The sequence below is a fragment of the Manis pentadactyla genome, chromosome 12 (genome assembly GCF_030020395.1).
Source record: "Manis pentadactyla isolate mManPen7 chromosome 12, mManPen7.hap1, whole genome shotgun sequence".
Lineage (NCBI taxonomy): Eukaryota > Metazoa > Chordata > Mammalia > Pholidota > Manidae > Manis > Manis pentadactyla.
This window is the reverse complement of record NC_080030.1, coordinates 53130992-53144040: the sequence shown is the minus strand read 5'-3', so window position 1 is coordinate 53144040 and position 13049 is coordinate 53130992. Positions and strand designations below refer to the sequence as shown.

The following is a 13049-nucleotide window of genomic DNA, read 5'->3' as shown; positions in this document are numbered from 1 at the left end:
ATCCCTTTATCTCTGATACCGAGTTCAGCATGTTTTAACTCAACCAGTTGTTATGCAGTTAACTCTCAATTATCTAATCCAGAGGCTTGCTTTCCTTTGCATTTTACGTCAGAAGCAGGAAGGGAGAATAAGGTTCACCACTTCCCAGTCCCCTTCTTAAAGGGTGTGCTGAGAAAACGGTTGAAACCCTTAGGTACCACAGATTGCAAGTTCTCTGTTGATTTATTTGCTCCAGATCTTTCTTGTCTTCCATCAGCAACAATGGTTAAGAGTTGCACATCTACAGTTATTTCATTTCAGGATCTTTCTGAAATTTTGATCTCTTCAGTATTGCTGCTTCTTTCCCTGTTTTCTTATTGCTGCATCATTTAGCTTGAGCCTAACATAAAGTGGATTTTCTGTCCTTTTCCCATGCACAGTCAGCATTTTATATCCTCTAATGTGTCAGATATCCAAACAGAGTACCTTGGTTGATAAAGATACTCCATAATTCAAACACAGACTTGCCTCAACCTTCTCTTTAAATGTGTGCTGGCAAAGGGCTTTCCATTTCTCAGGGATAGTAACAGAAAATATGCCGTGGGCTATGTCATTTATACCTCCAGAAGGCTGATCAAACTCTCCATGCTGGTTGTGCTTCCTTCAGGAGTCCAGGCTGCCAGGGGAGGCAGGTTGAGGTGTCAGGGCCATTGGTCAAGGAGAGCATTTCCTCCAGGCTGTGATCTGGGCAGGCGTCTCTACTCCCAACCAATCTGTTTCTGTTACTCAGTTTGTTTTGGAGACTTACTGCGTGGTACTCTCACCAGACATTTTCCCAGGCCCTGGGGACAAGAAGCTGAATAAGATACTGCTCTAGCCCTTGAGGACCTTACAGTGTAGTAGGGAAGACAGCCAAGGGAGCAGATTTAAGTGACCAGCGACAGGATGTCCCTTTTTGTTAGTGTCCTAGAGTTGAGGACTTGAAGCACTAGACCAAGTTGGTGGCTTTGGAGCTCTCTTCTTCAGAAGAATGTGTATTCAGGGTTCCTAATATCTTAACTTATCAAAAGTTCCTTAAGTAGAGGGAGGCTGAGGGGAGGGGGAATAGGGAGTTATTGTTTAATGGGTATAGAGTTTCTGTTTGGGAAAATGGAAAAGTTCTAGAAGTAGGGAATGGCAACAGTTATACAACATTGTGCATGTACTTAATGCCACTGACTTGTACTTTTAAAAATGGTTAAAATAAGTAACTTCTCGTCGTAACGTATCCTATACATAACAAAGTTACTAAGTGATTTGTTAGAAACGGTCACTGTGAATGACAATCCTCTGCTCCTCACTCACTCCACCTTTGCCAAGTGTACGGTGTTCTCTCAGTGTACCACCACACAAAGGGCGAGGTCAGCCTTTAAATATATGGAAGGATTTTTGTACTTTCCTTGCTTTAGAAAAGTGATTTTTAAGTTCAAGATCATAAAACAAAAACAAGTATTAACATCATGGCTGAAATCCATATTATTAATAAGAGTTGTCATAATTTTATAATTCTCCAGTTATGGGAATGAGTTTGCAACAGGATGGCATAAGCTATTTTCATGGAGTTCTAAGAGCAATAAAAAGAACATGAAACCATAAACCCCAAACCATACTGGTGAATTAAGATATTTGGTAAATGTAGTACCTAGAATTGAAATTGTTTTCTTAGTACAAGACTCCAAACAAAAGAGGCCAAATCACCAAGCGGCATTTGCTGCTACGGCTGCCTTATCCTGAATGTGCCCTGATTAGGAAGAGCTCTTCCTATGTGTGTCCTAAGGCCTGTTGACAGTTGTTAGTTCTATAATTCCTGGAATTCTTTATCCTTCCCCACTTCCAGTCGAAGTTTAATCATGATTAAGGAGTTCTTGACACTTTTTAAATCAATTAGTATCTCCCCAAGAAGTTTGCCCTTTTTTAAGGTAGGCGTTAAAATACTACAAGTAGTTTAGTTTATAATTTTGCATATATTCTGAAATGTGTAATATCTGAATTGCTTTAAAAAAATAAGGCAGAAGGCTACTAATCAAGCCCTTTCTTTTCATTTGAAGTGTTTCTTTCAGGGAAATTGTAGTGAGCTTACTGTCTCATCAAGTGTTACTCCAGAACTTATATGATATCTTGTTAGAAGAGTTTGTCAAAGGCCCCTCACCTGGAGAGGAGAAGACGCTCCAGGTGCCCGAAGCCAAGCTGGCCGGCTTCCTCAGATACATCTCCATGCAAAACCTGGCAGTCATTTTTGACCTGCTGCTGGACTCGTACAGGACAGCCAGAGAGTTTGACACCAGCCCCGGGCTGAAGTGCCTGCTGAAGAAAGTGTCTGGCATTGGGGGTGCTGCCAACCTCTACCGCCAGTCCGCAATGAGTTTTAACATTTACTTCCACGCGCTGCTCTGTGCTGTTCTCACTAATCAAGAAACCATCACTGCTGAGCAAGTGAAGAAAGTCCTTTTTGAGGACGACGAGAGAAGCACAGACTCGTCCCAGCAGTGCTCATCAGAAGATGAAGACATTTTTGAGGAGACTGCCCAGGTGAGCCCCCCGAGAGGCAAGGAGAAGAGGCAGTGGAGGGCCCGGATGCCCTCTCTGAGCGTCCAGCCCATCAGCAACGCGGACTGGGTGTGGCTGGTCAAGAGGCTTCACAAGCTGTGCATGGAACTGTGTAATAACTACATCCAGATGCACCTGGACCTGGAAAACAGCCTGGAGGAAGCACCCGTCTTCAAGAGCGACCCGTTCTTCATCCTTCCCTCCTTCCAGTCGGAGTCGTCCACCCCATCCACTGGGGGGTTCTCAGGCAGAGACACGCCTTCGGAGGACGACCGGGGCCAGGCGCGGGAGCACGCGGCCGAGGCTCTGGGCCTGAGGGCGGGCGGCGGGGAAATGCTGCCTCTGCCCCCCAGCCCCAAGGTGGAGAGGAAGGACCCCAGCCGCAAGAAGGAATGGTGGGAGAACGCCGGCAACAAAATCTACACCATGGCGGCGGACAAGACCATTTCGAAGTTGATGACTGAATACAAAAAGAGGAAACAGCCACATAACCTGCCCACATTCCCCAAAGAAGCCAAAGTGGAGAGGAAGGGAGAAGCGCTGGGCGCCAGGGGCCAGGACTCGCCGCTGCCTCAGCGCCCCCAGCACCTGGTGGACCAGGGGCAGATGCGGCACTCGGTCAGCGCAGGCCCCGAGCTGCTGCGCCAGGACAGGAGGCCCCGCTCGGGCTCGGCCGGGAGCTCCCTGAGCGTGTCCGTGAGAGACGCCGAAGCACAGATCCAGGTGGGTTCGGGCCGCCGGAGAGCAGGGGGCAGGCCAGGTTCCCAGTGGTAGGCGTGTGCCCCGCGCAGAGCACTGCTGCACATTCTGAGATTTACTAGCTGCCAGTGGGAGACCCAAAGCAGTTTCCCTCCGATGTCAGCGGGTTGCCTGAGCCTAAGAGTGTGTCAGCATGAAACTGACAAATCTGTTCTGAGAATTCCTATTCAGGAATCATCTGTATGGGTTATAAAAAACTGTTCCTGAAAATTAGGCACCCACCTGTATAAGTAAAATGAAGCAAAAGCTGATAAAGTGGCATTGAATCCTGAGTTTACAGAATGTCTTCTGTGCGTCTTTAAATGCTAATTATGAAGAATGAGGTAAGGAGACGGGCAAAGTGAATAACTCTGTTCGTCTCAGGTTTTTTTAACCCATCCTGAGCACATAAAAATTCTCATTCTTCAGAGGGCTTTCAGTGTTTGTGTTCCTTCATATATTTAATATTTGTAATTCCCTGGCACATCAAACAATGAGCTTGGGAGGAAAAGACTGTTGGTACTATTTTGTTCAGTTTAAGAATAGACGAGATAAGAGAAATGTCATACAAAACCCTGGAAACATAATCTGGATGTTTATGTTAAATTGTGGACTCCTGTCACAGGCATAGCAAATTAGAAAAGCTTGGAACCTCAGAGTCTATGACCAGAAATATGTTCTCAGAATGAACACAGAATAATTCAGAGTCCACAAAAAATCATCTTAAGACTAAATTTGCAAAAGAAAGTCTAGTCAAACTGAGATGTCTAGTCATTCATTCTCACAGACAACCTTGACAATGGATCTTAAGGGCTGTTTCATGTCTTGGAGATTTGTTTATCCTAAAGTAAGACAGACCTATTCCAAGTTTTCTAAGCATTTATAGACTACTGATTAAAAGTGTTGTATGGCTTATGCAAATCTCATGAGAAGGCTCGAAAGAATTTTTTAGAATCTGAAAAATAAGATTTGCATAATTTGTGAAAGCTGAGAATAAAATATTCCTAGTATATATGAACTTAAAATGACTATTACAGGCACATTAAATGAGTAAAGACTAATTTTTTGTAGCTGAAAGTCTGAAAAAGAACATTTGTAAATTGGCAGGTCTTAGCCATACGTGAAAGTCCAAATAAAACTCTAGGAAAAAGCTGCCAATTCTCCTAAATCCTTTTTCGTAGGCATGGACCAACATGGTGCTAACAGTTGTCAATCAGATTCAGATCCTTCCGGACCCGACCTTCACAGCCCTGCAGCCAGCAGTGTTCCCGTGCATCAGCCAGCTGACCTGTCATGTGACTGACATCAGAGTTCGCCAGGCAGTGAGAGAATGGCTTGGCAGAGTTGGCCGTGTCTATGACATCATTGTGTAGAAGACTCATGTTGATGGAATTCAGTAGTGACAGGAGAATATGCCTGCCAGGCGAATTGAGAGTATTTTCCCCACCACCAGCCCACTGAAACTAGCGTCTCAGAAAACAATCAGCTGCTCCCCGGCTCATCAGCACTGGGGCCATTCTGGATACTGTTTGAATCTAGATAATACAAACGATAACTCCAATTTTGCACATTATCTCAGAAGAGTCTCCATTCCTTGATACATTTCTAAATCTTCAAGTTTATTTCCCAGTGCTTTTTGCCTGCAGTGTTATTCCCAAATGGGTCACTTTCAAGGGCCACTCCTTTGAAAACACTACATCGATCCTTTTGATTTTTTTTTAAATGCAATTGCTAAGGAAATATTTGCTGGTAAGTCAGGCTGATGTATAAGCACTCAGACATCTAGTACTAGACATTATCCATTGGAGGAAGATTTATATTATGATTATGGGTTTGGCAGGAAAGAAAACAGGTGGAAAAATATATTCTTGGGTATCACAATCAAGAAAGGGATGACTTCCTCTGTAAAACATTCCAGAACATTTCAAAATTGCCCTAACTTGTCAAGATTTTCCAGCTGGTATTCACCGGCTTTTTATCTTAAGGTACTGTTGTGCCTTTATTTCCCTATTTCTAAAGAAAGAAAATTCTTTCCTGGCTGAGTTTTAAGTCTGTGTCATGGCAGCCTCTAACAGACAGTGCCCAGCTGGCTGATAAACAGATATTGCCAGAAGACATGACTGACCAGCCACCTCATTAGTCTCTGCTTTTGCTCTCAAGGCAAAAAAAGGAAAGGGAAAGAAAAAAATGGTGCCTTAGTCCCTTGTTGCACAGACATTTCTATGCTCCACATGAATATAAGGTGTAACATTTGTTTTTTTAAGAAAGCAAAGCATTAAAGTGCTACTCATATCATCACCCTTAGAGGAAAGGAACTCAGAGTTCTCCATCCATTGAGCAGATTTCTCAGGGAAAGGGCAGGACGTGGGGTAGGAAGATAGAAGATAGCTAGAAGGGGAAGGAAAGGAGATCTGGATGAAATCACTTTAAATATTAACAATCATATGAAATCATGGTGTTATTTATACAAGCACTAGACTCAAAAGAAACTAAAAGAGAAGGGGATACAGAATGAGATTTAGGAAATTTTTTCAATTTAAAATATATCTCCTCTCTGGTAAGTAAATTTGCCATATGTCTGAGGTCCTTTCATTCAGACCAATATTGTGAATATTTCTCATTAAATATTATTTCTTATTTCTTATTAAATATTTCTCATTAAATATTACTAGTGAATATTTCTCATTAAATATTACTAGAAAATTAATTTGAACCTTTACCTTATTTATAATATATTTGATATTTCTTAAATTATAATGAAATTCCTCAAGCCCATGCAAATATACTCTAGAAAGTAGTTAGTTGCTAAGACATACATTATAATTTTCCCAACTCCAAAAAATGTATTCATAATTGAAAAACATAACTGGAAAACAAACTTCAGTATTGAAGTAAGGATTTAAAACTGACAATGCTGGTATTTGTAAACTTTGTCTTCTTTGAGAAATATGTAACTACAAAGTGAAGAGGAAGATAGGGTTCCCTGATTTATTTAGGCAACCTAAAAGAAAGAACCTTAGCATTCAGTGTACCATACAGAGATCACCACAGAATACAGATGACATTTTTCCAATTCCACAAAACACTCTTTGCCTTCAGCTTTGACTCATTAGACAATAAGTCAAGGTTGAAGACAGATCAACTATTTGACCATAACAGTGAATCATTGGGATAGTAATGAGCTGTATCCTATACTTTGAAATTTTTATATTTTGCAAGTAGAACTGTAAGTTGGGTAGATACTTTTATTCCTTTTTAAGAAAAGCAGTGTACCCTTATTCTGGTTTGGGTTTTCTGGGTTTTTTTGGTAGGTTCTCTTTTGGTAGAATCTGAAGTTCAGTTCTCTTTCGTGAGCATGAGTACTACAGAATTACAGGGGGGAAAAATGCTTCAGTAAAGCAGACTTTAAATAAGAATAATTACAAAATGTTTACATGTAGCAAGTTATACAAAGTAAAAAAATCTCAAAGAAAGCCAGTCTCCATTTATGGATGTCATGTCCCAGAGTATGTTAATTGTTTAGAACTCAGAATTCATTCTCCCACAGAGTCTATATTATGGGATCCAAGGCTAGTTTATGAAAATAAATTTACCCCATACTGTGTGCAAACTAACTACTACTACTAACCCAGTTATGGGTCCCAGGAATAAAAAGAGGAGAGAATGTACATAGCTCTGAACCTACAATTTTACAAGAGGGTTTTGGCCCCTTTCACCATCTTTTCTACAGCCCACTGCCAGTCCCAGTATGCCCTGTGCCACATCCAAGTCAGATTTCAACCGGAAAATTAGCTAAGTCACAGAAGTCCTTTCCAGAAGTGTTTACGGTTGTCAAAAAGAGCATTGCTTGATGTAGATAATCTCTAATAAATAGGACTCCTGGTCACAGTGAAATCAGCTGCATTTTTCCAGGATGGAGAAGAAAGGGAGATAATTAGGAACCCTTGGTAGATTAGTGGTCCTTTCCCAGACTGCCTCAGTGAGTTCCTCACACTCTTCCTGGTGTCTTGGTTTCTGCCTTTCCCCATCTCTTCCTTCACTTCCTCCCAAGGTCTCTCGAAGACCACGGTCAAGGCAGCCTTTGTAGTTAAAATTATTACTTTATATTCACAAACCTAAACAGAGTAAGATTTTGCACATTGCTTTTAGATGCCCGTATTTGCTGCCAAAATTGTTTCCCTGAGATTGAGATTTAGTCTTTTTCTATGATTTTGATAAAGTGTGCATCATAAAAGCACCTGGACAACTCAAAGTGCACAGGAATTCCTGACGGAAAGGCTCTGCCAAGTATACCACACTCTTCTCCAGATTCCTCTGTGCCATGAGGCTGTAGGCTTGATGGAGGGCACACAGGTTGTTCATAGGCTCTCTCCTAGCTCCAGCATCTCCCAATCAGCCTTTAAAGATGCTTAAGCTACCTGGTTACACCATCTTGTTTTTTTCTCCCATTATTATTATTTTCTAGCCTTCTCCATCAGCACAAAACTAGGGCACCTTTTACTACTTTTAGGCTGTTTAATTACTGACTGAGGCAGATGCTAACCTACATAACCACTCAGGTTAAAATACTTTCAATCAAAATGACGAAATATTAACAATTTGAAAGTAACTATAAATGGGAACTTCTTGCTACAATATCACTAGGCTTTTTGTTCTTGTTGTTTTAAGAAGAAGGCTTATAGAGAGGCAGCTGAGAGAGTCAAATAGCCTTAACTGTATCAAGATAATGCAATTATATAATAGGTATCCTTGACTTCCCCCAATATATCACACAACTGCTTCTAGAGGAAAGTTTTCTTTCTCAGAAAGGAAAATCCATTCATCAATCCCATCAAACTAAGCAGAATGAAGACCTTTGTTTGGAGCTGATAACAATAGCAAGAAGTTACAAACAGCAGGGAGGAGGTGACATTTGTTGAGTGTCACTGTGAATGTAGACCTTTATCTATGTTACCATAGTTCTCAACATAGCCTGGTGAAACAGGTATTGTTTTCCTCATTTTTCTTCACCTGAGGATACAGACACAGACCCAGAGAAGAAATTTACCCAAGATAACCAGTAAACAGCAAAGTTGGTTGTAAAAGAGGTAGTCCTGAATTCAGAGGCCATGCTCTCCAGCACCATGCTCTCAGTGCACAGAGTAAACCCTTTAGTGTTTCAAGAAATTAAACAGTTAAAAAGAGTGGAGAATATTTGATTGATGTCCCAGATCTGTTAAGTTATGGGAACTTTTCAAATAGAATTTAAAAAGAGAGAGTGCTTATACATATAAAGATAATTTATAATATTTTGGGTGTTTGAAAATAAAGGAAACAAAATCTAAACATTAATCTTAAAGCAGACCCTCATTGGTAATTTAGAGAACTTGCCAATTTAGGTGGAAATGATGGAATAGTAATGTTCATGGCCAGCTGTTACGCAGAAAAACACAGCACTCTGTCTGGAATGACTTGCACGATTTGTAAACCTTTTTCAATTACCATTTAATCACCGAGTAAAGTGCCCTGTAGTTAACAGTGCCTCTCTCTACCTGCTTGCCTCGGAAGTATACAGTACTTAATTGGTAGGGCATCCTCAAAGTTTGGAAATAGGCAAAATAAGTGATAATGATTTTTCAAATGCACATGCTTTGAGGATGAAGTGACTGGTTAGATAAGACTGTTTAAAGATTCAGGTACTGAAGGCATCAGGTCAATATACATAGTAACTATGTGCTATAACACCTAAATATTTCTACTTACTTTGAGGACAAGGAAAAAAGGCAGAAGGAAAATCCTATATTTTCCATCAAGCAGATGACAGAACCTACCTATGCTTGGGTACCACTTAGGTGATCCTAGTGAGATTTAGTGTGGCCTTACAGAAGCAAAGGACTGCTTTTAAGCATTTTTACTGGAAATATGAGCTTGTTACTCAGCAAGATTTATGAAATTGGAAAAGAACTCATAATTGTGCCTCGTCAAAAACAAAAAAAAAAGTATATTCTCATTCACTAGTGAAACAATCTAGAAAACTTTGTCTATCTGTCTTGTGAGATCCTCTTCCTCTGCTTGTGTTGTAATGTTTGTATTTTATGTGGAAATAGCTAGGAATTAAAATTTTGGACTAGAACACCATTTAGGTTTCTAAAACACAAAAATTTCTTCAGGGAAGACAGACCAGAAAAAAAAGAAAAAGATCATTCCCTAAGATAGTTGAAGAGAAACTCAATTGAGAACAGTGTTCTATTTCCTCATAAACAGTAGCACTACTTACTAACCACACTTACTAAACCCAAGTCCCACACCACTAGCGCCCTACAAAACCTGTCCCCCTCTAAGTGATAATGCATGGGGCTGTGGGGAGGAGAGACTGCTGACCATCTTGACAGAACTGCAGTCAACTGCTGATGGATCTCATTCAGCCATGGTCCTTCCAGCCTTTTCAACCACCAAGAATTGCTTGTACTATTAGTTCCTATCCTGAAGGTTTAAGTAGTGGTTGTCCACTATCTTTTAACTTTATAATAGTAGTTCTCACACTTTAGCACACATCAGAATCACCTGAGGGCTTGTTAACACCCAGAGTGCTGGGTCCCACCCAGAGTTTATGATTCAATAGGTTTGGAAATTTACATTTCTAACAAGTTCCTCCAAAAAGCAATGCAGCGGGTTTGGGGTCCACACTTTGAGAACCACTGCCTTGAAAAATTCCCAACTACCACCTTTGAGATCAGCCTGACTTATCAAGCTCTAGAGAAAAACTGAACTAAACCTTGGGCAGACAGCTCGGGATTGTGTTGTCTAAGCATTCCTGCTCAATCTTCCCAGTTTCCAGGTCTATTATACCAACAATTGGTTTTTCACAAGCTAGAAGACAATGAATGTATAATTTCTATGGAACAGTGAAATCAGTGTGAGCTCCTCTTTGTATTTAGGATTATTGAGTCTATGGATGATTTGTATCATGTTGACCCTTTGACTTGTACTGAGGTAATTTTAAATTTAAGTATGTAGTGTTTGAGTCTCTTCTGTCCATACAGTTTTAATGAGATGTTTCCATGGTGACTCCATTTCAACCTTGGCTCCTGGCTTCCAGAGATTTTTGAGTAGTTACTAGCTTGCCAGTAGTTTTATATCTCTCATTAGTCACCAAAATATCAGCACTTCAAGATGATATTACATTATTTGATATACCTTCATCTTTCACTTAACTGTCTGGTATAAATTAATGTTTTAATTTCCTATATTAGCTATAAAGAGTCTGCCAAATGGCTTCGTGGAAATTTGCAAACTGAAACAACTCCCTTTTGAGCATATGTGCGCCTGTTTTAAAAAGGACTTTTCAGTAAATATGTTGTCTTTGAGCTCATTTGCACGATGAGACCATATCCGTTATCTCATCTTCCCAATGATGGGAGAAATGTCAAAGTGCATCAATATGCTTTGGGAATACAGTGAAATCATGTTAACTCAAATACAGGTGGGGCCTTATTTTATTTCTTAACTCTATTCAGTTTTAGCTTTGGAAATTCTTTTTAACATTAAAAAATAAGGATCATGGAATAATTCAAGAGAAAAAAATTAAGTACCTTAAAATTATCATCTGTTTATTAACTATATTAATTACACATATTCTTATTGATTTCATGTTTCTCTAAAGATGTATACTTAAATACCCGACATCATTTAAATTACTTTAGATTGTTGTATGAATAGAAAGTAATGACTATACTTAACTAGAATTACTAAGATCAGAAAGCCTATTGATGGTATTAAGGATTCAAGTCCTTGCCTCTGTAGAGAGAAATACATTTTTTGTTTCACTTTTGTTTTTCATAAGCTCTTTTGGAAATTATGTGTGCATTTAGTTCTTTTAATTGTAATTGATTTAAGTATAAATTTAAAAAATTAACCTCTAGGAATAATTTATGTTTGATCTATTTCACCAACTGGTGCCAAAAAAGGGAGAGAGGACGGAATCTAAAAGTCAATCTTTTGAACCACTATGAACTTTGCCCCCGGCACTACCAGCCACCGGTGGTCATTCATGGCTACCTCACAATTCTGGGCCTGCTGCTTTGTGTTCCTCCCTGTGCTGTTCTCTCATCTAATTTTTGTTGGAAGTAGTTTTCTCTAGAAAAAACTGGTTTCCCACTAAATAGGCAAAACTGGATAAAGATTAATGCTTTTGATATTTTGGGCTTCACTCTCACTGAAACCATTAGTAAAATATCCGGGTACGGCATGAGAGGGGCAGGAGGAGGTGCCTAGGGAAAAAGGCTGACGTGGGTTGTTTTTGTTTCTCGATTGGTTTTCTGTAGAAGAGCTGGGGGTAGGGAGCTAAGAATAAGAAGTTTATTGCCCTAACCATGCCAGGAGACTATTATTCAAGATTATTTTCCTGCTTTTCTAAGAGGAATGAATTTAAATTAACAGCATGGCAAACAGTTCACCTAATACCATCTCCCAGTCTACATAAAGCCAGTGGGTGGTAAGGGTCCTTTTATCTTTTTGCGTGTTATGCCAAAGAATCGATTTATTTTCACTGAAAATTATAAATAAATAAAGCTTTGTGTAGCCATATAACTTGAGTCAGTATACCATTTTATCTATAAGATGCAAAATTCATCCTTGCAGCCCCATTCACCAGGAGCCTTGAAGCATTTCTTTCACTCCAAAGGACTTGTCAAGGAAATACAATTTTTATTTTGCCTTCTTAGTTTGGTCATGTTTATTTAAAAAACAAAAGAAAACTGAAAAACACCCTCCTTTATATGTTGGTATAACTGATTTGATATGATCTGTCCATTTGTTTAACAGGTCCCTGTAAGCAAGCTTGCAAGTGTATTTTGTGTACATTTTATCTGAGGTGAAAGTGAAAATTCTAAAGAGAAAATATTTTAAAAGAGACTGTATTTATGTTGCTTGTGTTGTAGAATAAAAATTCAAATGCATTAAAAAAATCTAATATGTGAAATTATTTTGATATTTGTATTCAGTAAAGAAAATTATTTATGTAAATATCCTATGTTTGCAGAATTCTGCCAAAAGAACCAGGTTCCTTTCCATGGCATTTCATAACTGACTGGAGAGCCCCCCTTCCAATTCCGTAACAGAGAGATAGTCACTGCTGAAAATTTGGTACATGCCTAGAAAATATATTTGAAGAAATACATATATATTTATATATATATATATATAATGTTAACTTATAAAAGTTAATGTTAATGTTGCCAATGTTAACTTATAAAAAGATGGTTTACTTTACAATATATTGTTTTGATTTTTTTTATGAGTGGATATCAAATTCATATCAGTAGATATTAATGTAATTGATCCACTTAAAAACCTGTTACCATTTTTTCATAAACTAAATCCCTCAAGTAATAGAAATATTATTCAAAGGTAATATTTTAAAGAAAAAATGACCACATTTAACTTCATGATCTTATTGGATTGCAGTTTTTAAATGAACTGTTTCAAGAGCCTGCAAATAGTATAAGCTTAGGGTTCACTGTGCCCAAACGGTATAAAACTGCTGTTTGCCCAATGGAGGGATAAAAGATGTATAAAATGGCATAAAGATGGACTGTCTGTATATGACCTTAAACCATGATTCTATCATTCTAAATCATACACTGGTAATCTCACAGTTGTACTGCTAAGACTCAGTCACTTCCATCTTTTGGTTGAAATAAAATTAAATAGATACTAATGTACTTTGCATAAAGACATCACAAACATAAGTGAACAACCATGTTCAT

The 13049-nt window shown here is 39.0% G+C and overlaps 1 protein-coding gene across 3 annotated transcripts in view; it reads left to right on the top strand.

Annotated features, from left to right (window-relative positions):
• The window catches only part of ARFGEF3 (ARFGEF family member 3), a 159986-nt gene extending 147738 nt beyond the window's left edge, over positions 1-12248 (top strand). For all 3 annotated transcript variants that reach the window (XM_057489159.1, XM_057489158.1, XM_036903684.2), the window contains 2 exons: positions 2067-3288; positions 4485-12248. In XM_057489159.1, coding sequence (XP_057345142.1) covers positions 2067-3288; positions 4485-4676 — 1414 coding nt within the window. In that variant the 3' untranslated portion in view covers positions 4677-12248. The remainder of the gene's footprint in view (positions 1-2066; positions 3289-4484) is intronic.
• Positions 12249-13049: the final 801 nt, after the last annotated feature.